Here is a 17,774-nt window from a genome sequence, read left to right on the forward strand (position 1 = left end):
ACTGCCTCTTTGCCCAATTTGCCAGATTTGAATTTACTAAGGTCTGTCTTCCTGACTCCAGGACTGGTACTCTATCTACTGTATCATCTCACTGCCTCAATAATAATTATAACACTTTTTTATTATCATAAAATATTATATTAATATGTATTTTAATAATATATAATACAATTATTATTCTAGTAATCCAAATTTATTTAATACTTTAACAATATGCTTTACAACTATTACCTCATTTTATTCTCACAACAGTCTTGAAAATTAGGTACTATTATCATTTCCATTTTATAGAGATAAAAAGAGGTTAAATGACTTATCTAGGTTCACACAGCTAGAAAGTATCTGAGGTTATATTTGAATTCAGGTCTTCCTGATTTAGGTCTACTATGCCACCCTCTCGTCTTCCCAGATCAGTCTATATTAGCAATGATCACATCATATATGGAGTGTTCAACTTAATGGTTAATACCAGCAAAGTGGAGATCACTGACTTCTCTCTCAATGTAGATAGAGGAAAGGTTGCTTTTCTCTAGGGACTGATGAACTGAAGAATTTGAAATGAGCCTGAGGCTCTCTAAATTCACCTGATTGGATTGTTTGCCTTTTCATTTCTGTCTCTATCTCTCTCTGTCTTTTACTCTTTCTCTATTTCTCTACCTTTATGTATTTTCTCTGTGGGTTTGTCTCTCTTACTCTTTTCCTCTATTTGTCTCTCTCCCTGTCTCTATCTCTCATTTTTCTTTTTCTTTCTTTGTCATGTTTCTCCCTTACTCATGTTTCTAACTCTTCATAGTTTTACTTTTGGCTCTTGCTCTCTTCCGTCCTTCCATTGCTTCAATTCCAGTGCAGGCAACCCCAGATGAAATGGAATTGGGAATAGAGGTGAGGGGCTCAAGAAATTCCATGGCAGGTATAAGTTGAGTGAGTCTCAAAGGAAGCCAAGGATGGTTGAAAATCTCAGTAGTGAGGCTGAAAATTCAAAGCGGAGAAAAACCAGTGTTGGCAGGTGGAACATCCTATCAGAAGAGCTTCAAGGATGCAGCTACTACTAGATTAAAGAATGTGAGGAGAGAAGTAAAGGGACCAGGGTGTGAAAGGTTTTACAAACCAAAAAAGATTTTATCTTTGCAGGGAGCAGGTAGTCAGCTAAGCAAGAGGGTTCACATGGTCAGATCTGCATTTTGGGAGGATCCCTTTGGCAGCTAGAGATGTTGTGATGGTAATATATTTGCATGGTAACAGTTGGAATTTGAAGTATTACATGCAGTATTGTGAGCCTGCTTGACTGGGAAGATGACAGTGCCCTCAGCAGTAATGGGTAAAAAGAGGCAAAAGTTTGGTAGTAAAGACTTTAGTTTAGGACATGATGCATTAGAGATAGCTATAAGGCATCCACTTTATGACATCTAATAAAGTTTTTGATGCTATACTTTTGGTCAAGAGAGTGTAGGACTGCATAAGGGGCCCAGAAACCTTTGCATGGAGATGTTAATTGAAATTATCAGAGCTGATGAGAACACCAAATGAAATAATATAGAAGTTAAAGAGAAGAGGTATCAGAATAGCATCTTGGAGAATATTCACAATTGATGGCCAAGACTCAGAGGAAGATACAGGTAGAGAGACTGAGAAAGAGCAGTCAGAGATATGTCTCAGAAAACCTAGAGAGGAAAGCATATCCCAGAGAAGAGGGTCATCAACAGTCAGAGGTTGTAGAGGAATCAAGGATGAGGACTGAGAAAAGATCATTAGATTTGGCATTTTGTGACTTTGGAGAGAGGATTACCAATTAAATAATGAGATTAGAAGCCAGATTAAAGAGGTTTAGATGAGAAAAAGAAGAAGAGAAGTGTGTGTGTGTGGGGGCTGATTATAGTGAATTTTCACACAAAGTTTAGCTGTAGAAGGAAGGAAAAAATACAGAATGATGATACTCAGTAAGGATGGATCAAGTGAAGCATTTTTTTTTGAGGATGGAGACATGGGTGTGTTGGTAGGCAGTTATGAAGAAGACAGTAGAGAGGGAGAAACCGAAAGTAAAAGAGAATAGAGGCACGATCTACTGGAGAAAAGGAGATGAAGTGGGATCATTTCTATATATGAAGAGGTTTGCCTTGGTCTAGATGAGTACCACCACTACCAAAATAAAGTGTCTGACACATAGTTTGGTTTAATAATTACTTTTAATTGATATCTAAGAGCTTAGATAGTAATAACTGGCATTTATATGATACTTTGAAATTTCAGATGTAATTTATATATATTTTCTAATAAATGTAAACACCTAATAATATCTCATGGAAACCCTTCTTCCTTTGAAACAAAGCTCTAGCACCACTTTCTCCATGAAACTGGGTCTGATCTTCTAATTGCTAGTGCCCAGTTACCTCAATAATCTTGAATTTAGCTATCTTGTATTTATTTTTATTTAATCTCTTTATTCTATATGTATTTGTCTAGAAATATAGACACAAATATAGAACTTTATATCTGTTATCTCCCCCGTTAGAATGAAAGCTCTTTTTGAGAAGGAATTGAGTCATTCTTTGTCCTTGTATTCCTCCATCCTAAAATACGTTGCTAATTTTAAATATTTGTTATTTGTTTGATGGAGTTAGTAACAACCCAGTGAAGTAGATCCTACCAAAAAGGAAACTGAGAAACAATGGAACAACTTTTAGAGAATCATCCAGTTATGTTTGTAAAAGTTCTGAGGTAAAGGATTTACATAATATTGATTATACAAGGGACCCCAAAACTCTAAGTGCACACTGTTTCAAGGTTTGAGTTTGTGCTGTCTCTTTATTAGCTTGATATTTAGCAAAGACTTTTGGAATAGACTATATATATACACACATGCATGAATTTATGCATGCATGCATGCATACATATATACATAAAAATACATTTGTATAATATGATTGGAGATTAGGGATCAACTCAGAATATCAGATACTGAAATCTAGCTTCTGTTTACTCAACTGCATTACCTTAGGCTGCTCTTTTCCATATGAATTGAAGCAATGAGGTTTATATTAAAAGGAGACATGGATTGGAATTCAACAAAGTAGGGTCTAGTATCTAATTGGACACTCGGCCAACTGATCTTGTGCACATCACTTCTTACTGGCCTTGTAGTTTATCATCTGTGAAATGGCAGTGTTTACTACATTATCTCTCCAATGCCTCCTGGTTACAAGATTCTTAGAATTTTTGACTGACAGTTTATTAAACCACACCACCACCACCACCCCAATGTTTGAAAAATAATCTCAGTGCTCTGAGTTAAAAGTTTGTGTTCCTTATTCCATAACAAAAGACATAACTGGTCCATAGAAATAAGTGTTCACTGAGTTTATTGTCATATTAAATACTTAATAAAGGTTTCTTGATTCATACATTTTATAGAAAAAATAGAAAATACATTTGAAGTTATATGAAAAGTCAGGTGGGTACAAATTCTTCTATTTACAATCACAGGAAAACAGAAGCATCAGTGGCAGCAGCTACAGCTCTTGGTCTCAGAGGCTTTGCAGATACAACCTTGGGCACATCTGGCACAGCCTGCTGGACAGCAGGAGCAGCAGCCTGGGAAGGAAAGACAGGAAGTGAGTGTGAGGGGAGCCTGGAAGGGCCCAGCCCTAAGAAGCTAAGATGCCATGGAAGGACTTAATGTTATCAAGTCACCTATTGGGAAACCAAAAAGATTTTTACATCTTCAGGAAAAAAGAAGCACCCTAAATATCATTTTGGGGATTCTATGCATCTTTATTGGATTTGGAATTGAGTTCCAAGGTTAGGAATTTTGTTCATTTGGAATCTAAGGTGCCAACTTCTCTCTTTCATTCTAGGTTGGGACAGCTTAATTTAGGCCACAGAAAGTTTTTGCCCTACTCCCCTTTCCCCTCTGCTTCCCAAATATATCTTCTTTCTCTCTTACTTTTCTTGCAGGAAGTGCATCGGCAGGATTTACATTTGCAGGAGCTTACACAGGTGCAAGAGCCACCTGGAGGGAGAGAAAAAGAGGGAAGGTGAGCAGAATAGGTAACCTGAGGGATTACAAGCACAGGTCAGGGATTCTTCTTTCCCTCTTACTCCCCATGCCCTATCCCTGATCCTCAATGACCACCTAGAAAAGGTGGACCTGAGGTTTTTCCAGGCTTGCCACAGTGAATCCCTGCATAGACTGTCTGCCCTCTTCTTTTCTTGGCCCCCCCCCCCCCAGAAGTCTTCTCCCACTAGCAAGGGCACAGACACAAACCCTGATCATAATTCTGTCATTCTTGAGAGTCCCTCATCTGATATTATAGCCCCGACCCCTCCGCTCCTCAGGGTGCAACACGTTTCTAGAAGGGACTTTAATGCCTGTCCCTGGTTCAAAGGTGAAAGCCCTTCTGGGGTCTATCCCTGTCCCTGGAGCTCTGTTTGGTAAGCACATATATGGTTCAGAGCCTTAACTCTGCGAAGCTCAAAGAAGGAAAGCTTTCTGTTACTTCACTTTAAAAGGAAGTCCATCTCCTTCCCCGTGCGCACAGCCTCTTTCCATCCCAGCCCACGGTGCCATCCCCAACCAAGCCGAGCTGTCCCAGCACCGAACAGAGCATCCCTGGCCCAGGGGGCTCTTACCGGTCTCGCAGTTGCAGTTGGGGTCCATGGCTGGCAGGTGGATGACAGACCGGCTGTTCTCACAGGAGGATGGACGGGAGAGAGATGTAGTGGCGGCCGGAGTCCGGGCTTCTCATTTATAGGCAAAGGACCTGGAGGACGCGTGCAAAGGCCTCGCCCCTTTCCCTCCCCCTCCTCCCTCAACCCCCCAAGGCCAGCCTCCTGCACACCGCCCCAGGATTATGCTGACTCACACTCCTTTGCACTTAGATTTTTCGAGTGTATTTCCCAGAACCTGGAGGACTGTGTGCACTTGGCTGGGCTGCCTCCCACACCACAGGGGCAGTGTGCAGAGGCCAGTACGTGCTGGGTGATTCAGAGTCTTTTCTCCTCTTGGCAGGCCATTCAGACCAACCCAGTGGGACCCAGCCTTACCAGATTTGGGGCCTGTTATATCTTCCTTCTTTGGAGGTCCATCCCATTCCAAGATTCCCTTTGAATGCTTGGCATGGAATTTCTTTTTTCCTGTTAAGTGCTTTGGGCAAAACTAAGCTCAGGGTTCTGCCCTCTGATTATTGCCCCCTGAGGCCTCAAGGAAGAAGTGCCCTCTGTGTCCATCCATCCCCTGACTTCAGAAGAAACGAATGGCATGGTTACTCATATGAATCAGAAAAGTGTTGGGACATGAGTGTAGACTTGTGGATTTGAGGATGTCTTGAGAGGTATGGGGCAGGATATGACTACTTGGCTGAATCATCCTCTCATACCCTAACTAGAACCTTCACTCTCTACTTTCTGTCATTGATTATACAAGTTCCCAGCTCTCACAAGGCAACTAGACAGTGCAATGGGTAGATCCCTGGCCCTGAAGTCAGGAGGACCTGAGTTCAAATCTAACCTCAGATACTTGACATGAATTAGCTGTGTGTCCTTGGGCGAGTCACTTAACCCTGATTGCCTCACATCCAGGACCATATCTGGTCAGTGAATCCAGATGGCTCTGGAGGAGAAAGTGAGGCTGGTGATTTAGCACAGCTGCCCCTCACTCAAATCAAACTCATGTACTTATCATGGCATCATCTCCCTGATGTCATGGTTTTCTTCCAAAATGGAGGAACATTATACATTGTTCCCAGGAGTTTGATTCACCTTCTATGCATATGATCCATTCCAACACTTTCTCCTGATTTTGGTTCAGCATTACTGACTACCTACTGGTCATTTCTGAATATATATCTCTTAGGAATCTTAATCTCAAAATCAAAATAAAACTCTTTATCTTTGCTCAGAACTCACCCCTCTTCTTAATTTCCTTGGATTCTCAACCTCATAAACATCTCCAACTCTTTTCTCTCCCTCATCTCCCTTATATTCATATTTTGCTCCTTCAACCTTCTCAAATATCTTTTGCTGGTTTATTATAATACTCTCCTAATTTATCTCCTGTCTTGGAATCTCCCTGCTTTCTAATCCAAGGTCCAAATAACTGGCAAAGTTATAGTCTTGGGCGGCTAGGTGGTGTAGTGGATAGAGCACTGGCCCTGGGGTTGGCCCTGCGGTCAGGAGTACCTGAGTTCAAATGTGACCTCAGACACTTAACTAGCTGTGTGGCCTTGGGCAAGCCACTTAACCCCATTTGCCTTGCAAAAACCTGAAAAATAAAAGTTATAGTCTGAAAGCATAGGTTTAATTATGTCTTTCCCCTGCTCAAAAAACTATAACAATTCTCTATAACCCCAATGATAAAATAGAAACTCATCTAAATGACATTTTATGATTTATACTAACTTTCCAAGATGATAGTACCTTATTTCCATATTTACCATTATATAAATGTACACACATATCTAGAGACAGCTAAATGGGCCTGAAGCTAGGAAGACCTGAGTTCAAATCCAGCCTTAGACAAGTACTAGCTGTGTGACTCTGGGAAAGTCACTTAACCCTATTTGCCTCAGTTTCCTCTTCTGTAAGATGGGCTGGAGAACATGGGAAAATCATGCAGCCCTTTCAATGACCCAGGAAATAAACCATCTTTGTTAACAGCATATTCTTCTGATGATGCTGTATGATCTCAGGGGAATCAAAATTGCAAGTGTTTTACAAGGGGATGAAGAGATCCCTGTGGGTATAAATAAATTTAAATAACAGTAGGAGAAGGTTTATGAAAGCTGCTTTTTGGGCTTTTGGTAGCCAGAAAAGGAGGAAAGTTAGTGATGTAGCTAAGAATGAAGGGTATTTCTTGACTAGCCTGAGAGTTACCCTGGTATCCTCTGGATATTAAAAGAAGACCTACATAACATAGGAGAGTTTGCAGAAAGATATGATGGACAATGAGGATTGGATGAGGTGTGGAAGAGTTCTGCTTCCACTAACTCAAGATAGACCACACTGATGTCAAAGATTGAGATAAATCAATTTCCCCACAATCTATGAGCCTGCTTGCTTAACAAATATTCCTTGGTTTGAAAGTGAGACAATGGCCCTAGAAGGTCCCTCAGGGTTCTTGGGTCAAAGTTGACAAGCTGGGAGGGTCTGTGTGACCTTGGGGGGTTTCAGAATGAGGGAAAATCTTCCTTCTTGCCTTGCTCAGTGAAACTTTGAAAGATGGATGAACAAGGATGGAGATAAGGGCATAATTCTATGATCTCTCTGAAATGAAGCTAAAGGAAAAGTTTGTTTTTTCCTAGAGGCTGAAATTTTGAGGAGTAGGAAAGCAGAATAAGTCTTTCCAAGTTCACCTCTTGGGGAAGAATAGCTTTCTATAGATGTCTCTTTCTCTTTCTCTGTCTCTCAAAGTTTGTCTCTTTTTCTTTGTCTCTCATTCTGGGTACTACATAGCATAGTGGATAAAACACTGATCTTAGAGTCAGGAGAGGGGAGTTTGGATCCAGGGTTAGACATTTCATATTTCCTGTGTGACCTTGGACAAATCACTTAACCTTGATTGTCTCACATCCAGGGCTCTCTCCAGTCTTCCTGGTTCATATCTGGCCACTGGATCCAATGGCTCCAGAGGAGAAAGTGAGACTGGTGACTTAGCACAGCCCCACCCCACTCAAATACAATTCATGTCCTTGTCATGGCTTCACCTTCCTCATGTCAGGGTCCAGGGTCTTCTTCGAGAATGAAGGACAAAGTGAGGACCATTTTCTCTCATTAATTTTTCTCCTTGATTTTTACCCTTCATGTCTTTTCTACCTATATCTTTTTTCATTGCCTTATCTTTCTATTTCTCACTCTCCATTTCTCATTTTTTCCCCCTCTCCACATTTTTCCTGTCTCTTTGAATCACAGTTTTGTATACCCTCTCCCTCAGTCCTCTCTCAACCTCAGTCTTCTATATCACATTGCTCTGATGTGGGAACCATTTGTGTTTAATGTACGATTTGAAGGGAACTGAATGAAACTGAAAGGGAAAACCCAGAAGTATGTTGTCATCATGGCATAAAGAAGGAAAAAACCCACTCACATTCCTGGAAGTTACCAGGTGAACAAAATCAACAATTCAGCTCTTAGCTATTGAAGGGAAGTTAAGTAACTAATGTTGGGTGAAACCCAGGGAATGAAAGAAGGGGAGTGGAGGAAGAAAAGAAAAGTTGGGAACAACTTGTCCTCTTTGGACCTTATTTTCACCTCAGAGTGTGTGTATGTATGTGTGTATTTGTGTTTGTGCTTCTTTGTAGCAGAAAATAATGGAAGAGGTGGTAGAATAACACTCCTAACCCTCTTGCTAGTAAATTAACCTCAAAGTTTAATTTTTCCATTCTAAGAACAAGAGTGCACATTGAGTGGCTCACGTTGAGTAGTAGTCCATTGTAGCTCATGGTCCATTTTACTGAAAGTAGAGTCAACCTGCATCTACTTTATCAGGTCAATGGATTCAGATGGTTCTGGATGAGATAGTGAGAACAATGTCTTTTCACAACATCCCCTCACTTTAATTATATATCATGCCATCATTTACTTGATGAATGAAAGAAGAACAGCAACAACTGCAACACCAGCTGTCTCTTGAAATGGGATACCTAGAGAGAGGACTCTGAGGTTCTGCCTAATTGCCTTTATATATAGAAATCAGAAGGAATGTGCTCAATTAAGTTTTTATTGTGTCCTTCATAGAGGGGCAGCAGTGGGATATGCAGGACCCTATACTAATATCAGAGCCATGAGGGCAGGGAAGGGAATGAAGAGGAGATAAAAGCAGAGGAGAGACAAGCTGAAAGGAAGAGAGAACAGAAGAGAGGAGGAGAGGGGAATGTTGGGAAGGAGTAAAGAGAAAAGTGGAGGGAGGAGAGGAGAGAAGAAAAAGAAAGATAAGGAAGAGAGAAGAGAATGGAGGGGAAGGAAGGAGGAGGGAGGGGAAAAGGAGTGAAAGGAAATAGAGGTGAAAGGAAGAGAGAAGTAGGAGGAGGGAGGATAGGATGGAAAAAGAAAAGCGAGAGGAGGAGGAGAAGGGAAGGGAGAGAAAAAAGCTTAGTGTTAAGAAAGAAATATTTCCATCCCATTCCATATTATCAACTCATAGTTAACAGGAAGAGGTTCAAGAATTAATCTTTTCCACTGTTGCCTTAATGAACCAATGACTAGGTTTCTAGGTGCCAAATATTTCCACCATGTTTCTGGGCAAGCAGTTCATCTTCCCAGGACCAAATATGATCAGAAACAGATATTGATAGTCATTTACTTCCATCAAGGGACATTAGTTCAGACTCTCTATGTCTGAATTATTATGCATCCATGGCACAAGATTATTTTTCTTTCCAGAGAACCTGTTAAAAGTCAGACTTGGATTCTTATCTTCACAGTGCTCCCTTATATGCCCAAGCTTATGAATACCCCTGCCTCTGTAAACAGTACCCCTTTCTTAGACTTTTGTGAGTTGTGAACATAGATGCCATTTGTATTTCTATACCTTGAGATCTTTGAGTATGATCAAAGTTGGGGATTGTATCTAATAACTGTTACTCTCATATCCTTCTTTGACAACAAATACATAAATGTACTAAGCAAACAGTTAAAATGCATATTGATCATTATGGAAAAATTTAATTCACAATTATTCAAATTATTGTTCATAAGGAACCTATGAGATCCCTTCATTTCCAAATTCATGATCCTAAAAAATAATACTTTTCTTTTGGGAACTTAGCTTTAAAATTTTTTTAAGATTGTCAAAATCACCTATTTTTCAGAGAAGACACAAAGAGATAAACAGAGCTAGGGTTCATGAGAGGGAAAAGATAGATTTAGATATAAAGAACACTGAAACCAGAAAAGGAAGCTGTATGACTTGTAGAGAGATAGGAATTCAGGGAAGATTGAAAAACAGTAATGACTTTCTAGGTCCTGGTGGACTATTCCTACTAGGGGTACACTGGAACTCCTAGCTAGACAGAATGAGCATTAGAATTTTCTTTGACTCCAAACCAGGGATTAACTCATTTGTCGTGGACTCCTTTGGTAGTCTGTGAATCCTATGGATCCCTTCTCAAAATAATGCTTTTAAATCATTGAGGAAAATATTATATTTAAATTGGAGATTAGTGAAAATGTGGATGCATTTCCCCCATCCTATCCCATTCCTGGAAGCCCTGAAATCTGTCTTTAAACCCTAGTCTAAGAAATCCTACTGTAAACCCTCTGAGAGATTATTAATCAATAGTTTTGGGGGGAGGGGCATGGTTAAGGTACTTAGAGTTCCTTTTTTTTTTTTTTAGGTTTTTGCAAGGCAAATGGGGTTAAGTGGCTTGCCCAAGGCCACACAGCTGGTAATTATTAAGTGTCTGAGACTGGATTTGAACCCATGGACTCCTGACTCCAAGGCTGGTGCTTTATCCACTACGCCACCTAGCAGCCCTAGAGTTCCTTTCTAAGTTAAAAAAAAAGGCAAAACTAACACTATCACAACATGACATTGACCTTGTGTAAACAAAGTAGCAGGAGCAAACTAAGATAAAAGAAAAAACTGCTTGTTCTCTTCAGGGGATAAATAATTTTTTGTTTTTGTTCTAAACAAAATTCCAGAAAACATAGATATGTTTCCCCTTTATCCTGTCAGGGGTATGGAGAAAGAGAGAGAGAGAGAGAGATCTCTTTCTATATATAGAAATATTCTTTGTTTTATCATATTTCTTCCTCCTTCAATATTTCTTGCCTATAAAACATTTGTTTCTTTTCTATATGAAAAAGTAGATAACAGCACAAAAACAAAACAAAAAAACCCATTCTAGAGCACTTAATTTTTTTTAAGGGACAGCTTAGCTTAGATTAGTTTAATGTGGAAGTTTTGGTCCCAGAAGCTTTTACTAGAATACATTTTGCTAAATTTTGATCTGGGAAATAGAAACCCTTTCAGCATAGTTTTCCTTGGCCTAGTTTCATTTAATACTATCTTAATCGTAGGTTAAGTTTCATTCCAGAATTGTCAATTCATGCACTAAATCCTCATACTATCCAGATATTGATTTAGGGAGCTCTGATGTCAAGCCAGAATGGAGGTGCTATTTTCAAGAAAAAGGAAAACAATAGAATTTTTTTTTTAGGATTTTGCAAGGCAAATGGGGTTAAGTGGCTTCCCAAGGCCACACAGCTAGGTAATTAGTAAGTGTCTGAGGTTGGATCTGAACTCAGGTACTCCTGACTCCCAGGGCCGGTGCTTTTCACTGTACCACTTATCTGCCCCAACAATAGAATCTTGAGAAAAGTTCTTGGACCATCTCTCTGAAAGTGCTTCTCCTCCTGCCTCATGCCTCCTTAGCCCCTAGAAAGATCTTATACTCATTCACAGTAGAGGCGTAATAACTTAATGTGTTCCCTCTATTCCCATGGGAGGTGAGGACAGTGCTTAAACCAAAGGAATGTGTTATTCAGAGTATCATTTTAGCCTCTAGGACCAGGTCAATCAAATGGTTATTCCCTGGAATGTCTAGCCAAAACTCAGACCTCTTTGTGTTATATGACCAAGTCACATAGTAGAAAAAGAAAAGGAAGGGGGCAGTTAGGTGGTGCAGTGGATAGAGCACTAGCCTTGGAGTCAGGAGTACCTGAGTTCAAATCCGGCCTCAGACACTTAATAATTACCTAGATGTGTGACCTTGGGCAAGTCACTTAACCCCATTGCCTTGCCAAAAAAAAAAAGGAACTTCTAAGAAAGAGAAAAGGAATAGGATTTTGCAAGTGAATGTGAATCCCACTCTGCCATGTGTGATCTTGAACAAGTCATTTAACTATTCTGGGCCTCAGTTTCAACATATACAAATGAGAAAGTTTGACTAGACAATCTCTAAAGTGCTTCCAAACTGAATTTTTACTGAGCCAGTTGCTAACCTTGGCATGAAAAATAGGCCAGAGACAGAGTGCCAGTAATCAGGTATCAATTTATTAATTGCTTTATTTGCAGAGGAACTGATTTGCAAATCATGAGATTACTCCTTCCTTGGAGCTCTACTTTGCTGTAGATCAGTCAGGGAAAATATACATGATCATAGCAGGGAAGAATGGGGGAGGATGGATCAAAGAACAATCAGTTTTGGGGCTTGAGTGATCCTTTCAGGACAAGCCCACAGGTTGATTAAGTTGGTTGTATAGTCTTGAGGGTACATTATTATTTTTACTTGGGTACAAGTATAAGTTTTTCCAATTCACCTCACTTAATGCAGATAAAAGGATACAGTAGAACTTGAAACAAATTACTCTTTCTGCCTTATTTTCACTGTTTCCCAGGGCCAGAGCTTATGCCTGGTAAAAAGATCTGTAGAAAATAAATTATTATTAAATTCATTACATTCACCATATCAATCAATATAAATTATAATTGTCTTTGACACTTCCAACTCTAAATTCTATGATTCAACAACTCCAAGAAAATCTTGCTCCAAATTCTGGGTTCATTTTGTTTTTCCAACAAAAGAAAAGAAAAGGAAATTGCAGATAAAGGGAATGGTTAGATGAAGAAAACTCTGGAAGCACTTGAGAAACCTGAAGTCATCAGCCCAAGTATAAAATGAATGATGATATAATATGAGAAAGACTGGCATGAGATAGGGCAACTATAAAGATATGATACCACTAGATAGAGGAAGACCTTGAATGCTCAGGGGGGGGGGAAGTTAACAATTCACTTAAGGCATAAGGAGTTACTGAAGATTTCTGAGCAGGGCATTGTGGTGAGCAGATCTCTTCATTAAGAATATGAATTTGGAAGTTTATGAAGGCAAGATTAGGAAGAGGTGAGAATGGAGGCAGAAATATCTGCTAGGAAGGTATTTAATAGATGAATCATGAAAATTGAAAGGAGACATTAATAGCAGGACCTTAAAAGAGAAGCAAGAGGGCAATTGAAAGATAAGCTCTAAAGTTGTATGAATATAGGATACTGGATCAATCCTGGTGACACAAATAAAGAAAACAAGAGGAAGAGCTAGCCAATCCTTCTTCAGTATTACCTAGAGTTTCCCTAACTTCCTTTCCTCTGTTCTTTCCTCCTCTCCTTAAGTCTGCTTAAAATGACTATTCAGCATAGACCTTAGAGGACCCTTAGTATTTACAAAGATTCTTAAAATTTGGAAGGGTCTTTTGAGGGTATTTACTCCAATCCATACCAGAAAAAGAACAATGTTCTTTGTTTTATTATCTGTTCCTGCTTCAGTCTTTCTGACCTTGAAAACATTTGTTTCTTTTCTGAACAAGTAGATAGTTAACCAAAAACCATTGAAGAGTACTAGATAACTTTTTTCAAGGACCATTTAGTATAGTGTGAAAGTTTTAACACTTTCTCAGAACATTCTCAGAAGGTGGCATCCACTTTTTGATTGACAAGTACCCAAAGAGAAGTAGCTTCCCTTCTACCTTTGTGCAACTCTGGTTGTTAAAAAAAAAAGTGATTTTGTTGTTATTTTTAATTAAGTCAAGTCTAAATCTGCTTCTTTTCAATTTCTTTCTATCACTCCTAGTTCTGCTCTCTGGGGTCAAAAAGAAGAAATGGCATCCTTTTCAAGCTCTTGATACCCTTGAAGACAGCAACCATCCATGAATTCTCCCCTCAGCCTTATCAAAAGACTCTTAACTCCTTTTTTTGAACTCTAACACTGATTCACTCTTTTGGTTATCATCATATACTAAATTATATTGTTCACTAACTCTTTTCTGGGTATGTACCGGTGTATCCCCAATAGGACTGTTAACTTCTAAAGACTATTAACTGATTCTCATGGTTTTTTGGTCACCTTTAGTCCCATTTTTCCAGTACCCTGTCTGGTACTGAGTATAAAAGGGGTCCTTGTGAATTGTCAGTCTTCCTAGTTCTAAAGATCTTTCTGGTTCAGAATCCCCGTCTATAAGGCAAAGCTTCTTCCACATCTGCAAAACATGGAGAAATCATAATCATACCTGCTTGCTAAATAATCCCTTGGACTACAGGGCAGAGACCTCTGCTCTAATTAAGGAGGGAGCCAGGTCAACTATCACTTTATTTCCCATTCAGCTGCATTTCCCTGGCCTTCTCCATCATAACAGCAATCCCCAACCCATCTGCCCCAAACTGGTTACCTTCCTCCCCTTCTTGCTTACTTTTTTTTGTTGTTTTCACCCAATAGATTGTAAGATACTTGGGGTCAGGGACTGTCTTTCTATTTTCATGAGTCTATCCCTAGTAGGTAATGTGGTTCCTAATAGGAGGTTCTTAATAAATATTTATTGACCAACTGTTAGCTAGAAGTTAAGGTATTTATTGACTGACTGTTAACTAAAGATAGGGTGTTTATTGAATGACTTTTAACTAAAAGTTAAAATATTCATTATCCCTGATAGAAATCTACTACTATCTAATTTTAAAAACTAAAATTGAGACCCAGAGAAAAGGAGTCTGCCCGATGTCATACAGGTGGTGGGGGGAAGAATCTTCATGAGAAGTCAGGTTTCCCAAGAGTATCTAAGGGTCAACTGATCTAGAATGATAATAATAATAATAGTTGTCCTTTGATTTAGAAGACCACACCAACCAAGTTAATGGTAGCACGTCTTGCACATTATGTTTACTATTAATGAGGGTTATGTTGTGCAAGACATTCTTCTTACTCGCCTTTTCCAGAACCATTTCACCCAATGACCTGATTTGCCAGGAAAGGGGACTTTTGGTGATGGTCTGGATGCTGTAGGACTCCTTGACCTTTGAGAATGATGTCTCATTCTGAATCAGCATGGCACCTTGAAGCTCTAGTAATACCAGACAAAGTGCCAGTATGTGATATCTAGCAATAAAATAGCCACATACAGTATACAAAGCACCTGACATTTCAGTAATGTGGGCTTTGACTTAATCCAAAACTGAGGGACCATGGGACCATCCCCCCCATTCGATGTTCAAGAAGAGCAATAGAAAGAGACTGAGAGTAAATGATAGACATATATCTTATCATTCTCAGTCCCCATATAATTCAATACCCACAGGAAAGGAACAATTGCTTGTCTAATTGAGTACTAGGGGTAGCAAGTTGGTGCAGTGGTTAGAGCACTGGCCCTGGTGTCAGGAGGACCTGAATTCAAATTTGACCTCAGACACTTAATAATTGCCTAGCTGTGTGACCTTGAGCAAATCACTTAACCCCATTGCCTTAAATAAAGAATTGAGTAGTAAAGGTAAGACAGTTCTAGTGGAGATTTCATGATCTTTCCTTCTACACTGAATAGCTGAGAGAATTCATGTGGTCTTGGGGCCAATGAGACATAAAAGCCTTCTGTCTGTCCCAGTATACCCTGTAGCAATGCCCTTAACTGAGGAAAACTGAAGAGAGGGACTTCTTTTATTGAGAAGTTAAAACCAAACAAATAAGGAGACTATTGGCATTCTCTTAAAGGCAGAAAGAACAACATTCTTTGTTCCCTAGCAAAAGAAACTTTGAAGCAGGGGAGGTAGGCCAAGGATAGAAGACTATTTAAATTTCAGTTGAGAGTGAAAGGAAGATTCCTTTCAGCTCTGTATCCAATAAGCCTATATCCTAGAAGTGATTCTCTTCATCTCTGTGCATCTCTCACTGAGTCTGTCTCTTGTTGTATTCTTCATCAGTCTGTCTTCTTTCACTTTTTCTATCTTTTATTCTTTCTTGATTTTGTTTCTCCCCATCTCTGTCTTTCCTTAGCTCTGTTTTTCTTGTAACTTTTTCTTTCTCTTTCTCCCTGAATCTTTCCCTCTCTTTGTCTTTACTTTTCTCTCTCTTTAGTTCCATATTCCTTGGTTTGCCCAATGTGAATCTGGGAAATGGTAAGGCAATATCCAAAAAGGTTCCATCAGAAAGTTAGAAAAACATGAATAGAAGCTTCAATTTGCTCTAGAACATTAGTAGCTTCATGAAGAATAGGAAGTGTCAAAGTCATAAAGGTATCTTAGAGGAGTAGGCCAGGGAAGAATAATTGTGGTCTCTGATAGATCATTGTTAGCATAGAATCTGTTTCATCTTCTTCAGTGGAAAATGCTAAAACAAAAAATGCTATTTATCCCTGGGAAATCTGGAGCACTAAGGTCAACCTGTGATAGAAACATTTCTCCTATTTCCAGGAGCTAGAATATCACCTGTCAAGAGGTTATATTCAGAAAGAGGGACCTGGGGCCCTACCAAGCCTCGAGGGACTCCTGTGCCCCCAGAATCAGGTGGATTCAGGCAACTTTTCATTCTTAAATTCATACATTATATTCTGATGCTTTGAGGAAAAACTAATCTGTTTCTAGTATATGTGATAACTCTTAATTAGTCAGAATACATAAATAACAAAAATGTGCCATTGCCTGTGTAATCAATTCCTGTGATCTAATTTTGTGTAGTCCAAACTAGCATTTAAGTGCCTACTATCTTCCATTCACTGTGAGAGATACTTTAGTATACACAAAAGACAATTATACCCTCATATCCTTGAGGGTATAGTTGTCTTTTGTGTATCATATATATGTCTTTGTTTCTGGGGAAGGGCATAGGGTGAATGTGAAGAGGAATTAGTTGACTAATAGAACAGGGGTTCCACCGGGCACAATGGAAAGAGGGGAGAATAAGGATGGAAGGAAGGGGAGAGAAGATAGGGAAGAGAAAGAAGGAAGGTTCATCTAGGTAGAGACACCAGGATACTGAGAAAGCCTATAAAGAAATAGATTGCCACACTCTTCACATGCCTCTGCTTCAATGCTATAGTCATAATAATAATAATAATAATAATCCTTTATTATAATAATCCTAACAATTTTTTCATCATATACATGTACATTCCCATTTGACTCTTCATAGGACAAAGGAGGGATTTCCATTTTAAAAATGAGGAAACTGAAGGTTGGGGCTTCCTATCATGAGGGATCAGCTATAGGTATCCCTACAATCTCCCAGAGGCAAAAAAAAGCATTTCTGGGAGAGATTTATACTTCTGATGTAGGACCTTTCCTCTCCTATACTTTTTCTTAATGAGTACGGAAACCTAATTATGTGTTTATAAAGAGTCAGAGATCAATCATTTTTTGCAAAATTATGATTCAAATAAAGGATTAGGAATCAAGAGTTGGAACACAATGGACACTACTGTGTCATTGTCTTATTATGATGTAATAATTCCAATAATCCAGTCAGCAAGTGTTTAGTGTGCATAAAAGGTGCCCTAGACTTTGAATTGTAATCTAAGTTCTGCTAATTATTATATGACTTTATTCCCTTCTTTGCTTTGGACCTTAATGCCAGCCTATGTAGAATGGCAGTGATAGAATAAATGATTTAAAAGTTTGATTTTTTTCCTAGTTCAGATATCTTACAAGTCAAAGATAAGCAGTCCTGCCCAGAATTTTCCATCCCTGGATGAGGCTTTCAAAGCTATATTACTCACAGGATTAAGATTTACTGTCCTTGTTTCACAAATACACAAGAGGATCAGAGTTAGAAGGGTATGAAATGGTTTTTTTTTCCATTCACATATTTCATAGAAGGAAAAAGAAAGCACATTCCTGGTGCAAGGAAAAACTAGATCTAGACAATTTCCTCTATTTACAAGCCAACTCAGGGAGACAGGAACTTCATTGGCAGCAGCTGCAACTCTTGGTCTTGGGTCTTTACATACACAGTCCTGGGCATGCTTGACACATCCTGCTTGGCAACAGGAGCAGCAACCTAGGAAGAGAAAGCACAAGGTAAGAATGAAGG

At 39.2% G+C, this 17,774-nt stretch overlaps 1 protein-coding gene across 1 annotated transcript; it reads right to left on the bottom strand.

The window, feature by feature from the left end:
- Positions 1 to 3,339: 3,339 nt before the first annotated feature.
- Positions 3,340 to 4,734, bottom strand: LOC141505436 (metallothionein-1-like). The gene is made up of 3 exons (XM_074211273.1): positions 4,627 to 4,734; positions 3,941 to 4,006; positions 3,340 to 3,588 (listed from the first exon to the last, which is right to left on the bottom strand). Exons 1-3 carry the CDS (start codon positions 4,652 to 4,654, stop codon positions 3,494 to 3,496), a joined length of 189 nt encoding a protein of 62 aa, XP_074067374.1. The 5' UTR covers positions 4,655 to 4,734; the 3' UTR covers positions 3,340 to 3,493.
- Positions 4,735 to 17,774: the final 13,040 nt, after the last annotated feature.

Source organism: Macrotis lagotis, chromosome 1, assembly GCF_037893015.1.
Source record: "Macrotis lagotis isolate mMagLag1 chromosome 1, bilby.v1.9.chrom.fasta, whole genome shotgun sequence".
In the NCBI taxonomy this organism is placed as follows: Eukaryota; Metazoa; Chordata; class Mammalia; order Peramelemorphia; family Peramelidae; genus Macrotis; species Macrotis lagotis.

Coding starts and splice junctions, on each gene's coding strand:
- LOC141505436 (XM_074211273.1), bottom strand. CDS start 4,654: ATGGACCCCAACTGCAACTGCGAGACCG. Junction 4,007..4,626: donor CAACTGCAACTGCGAGACCG/GTAAGAGCCCCC, acceptor CTCTCCCTCCAG/GTGGCTCTTGCACCTGTGTA. Junction 3,589..3,940: donor ATGCACTTCCTGCAAGAAAA/GTAAGAGAGAAA, acceptor TTTCCTTCCCAG/GCTGCTGCTCCTGCTGTCCA.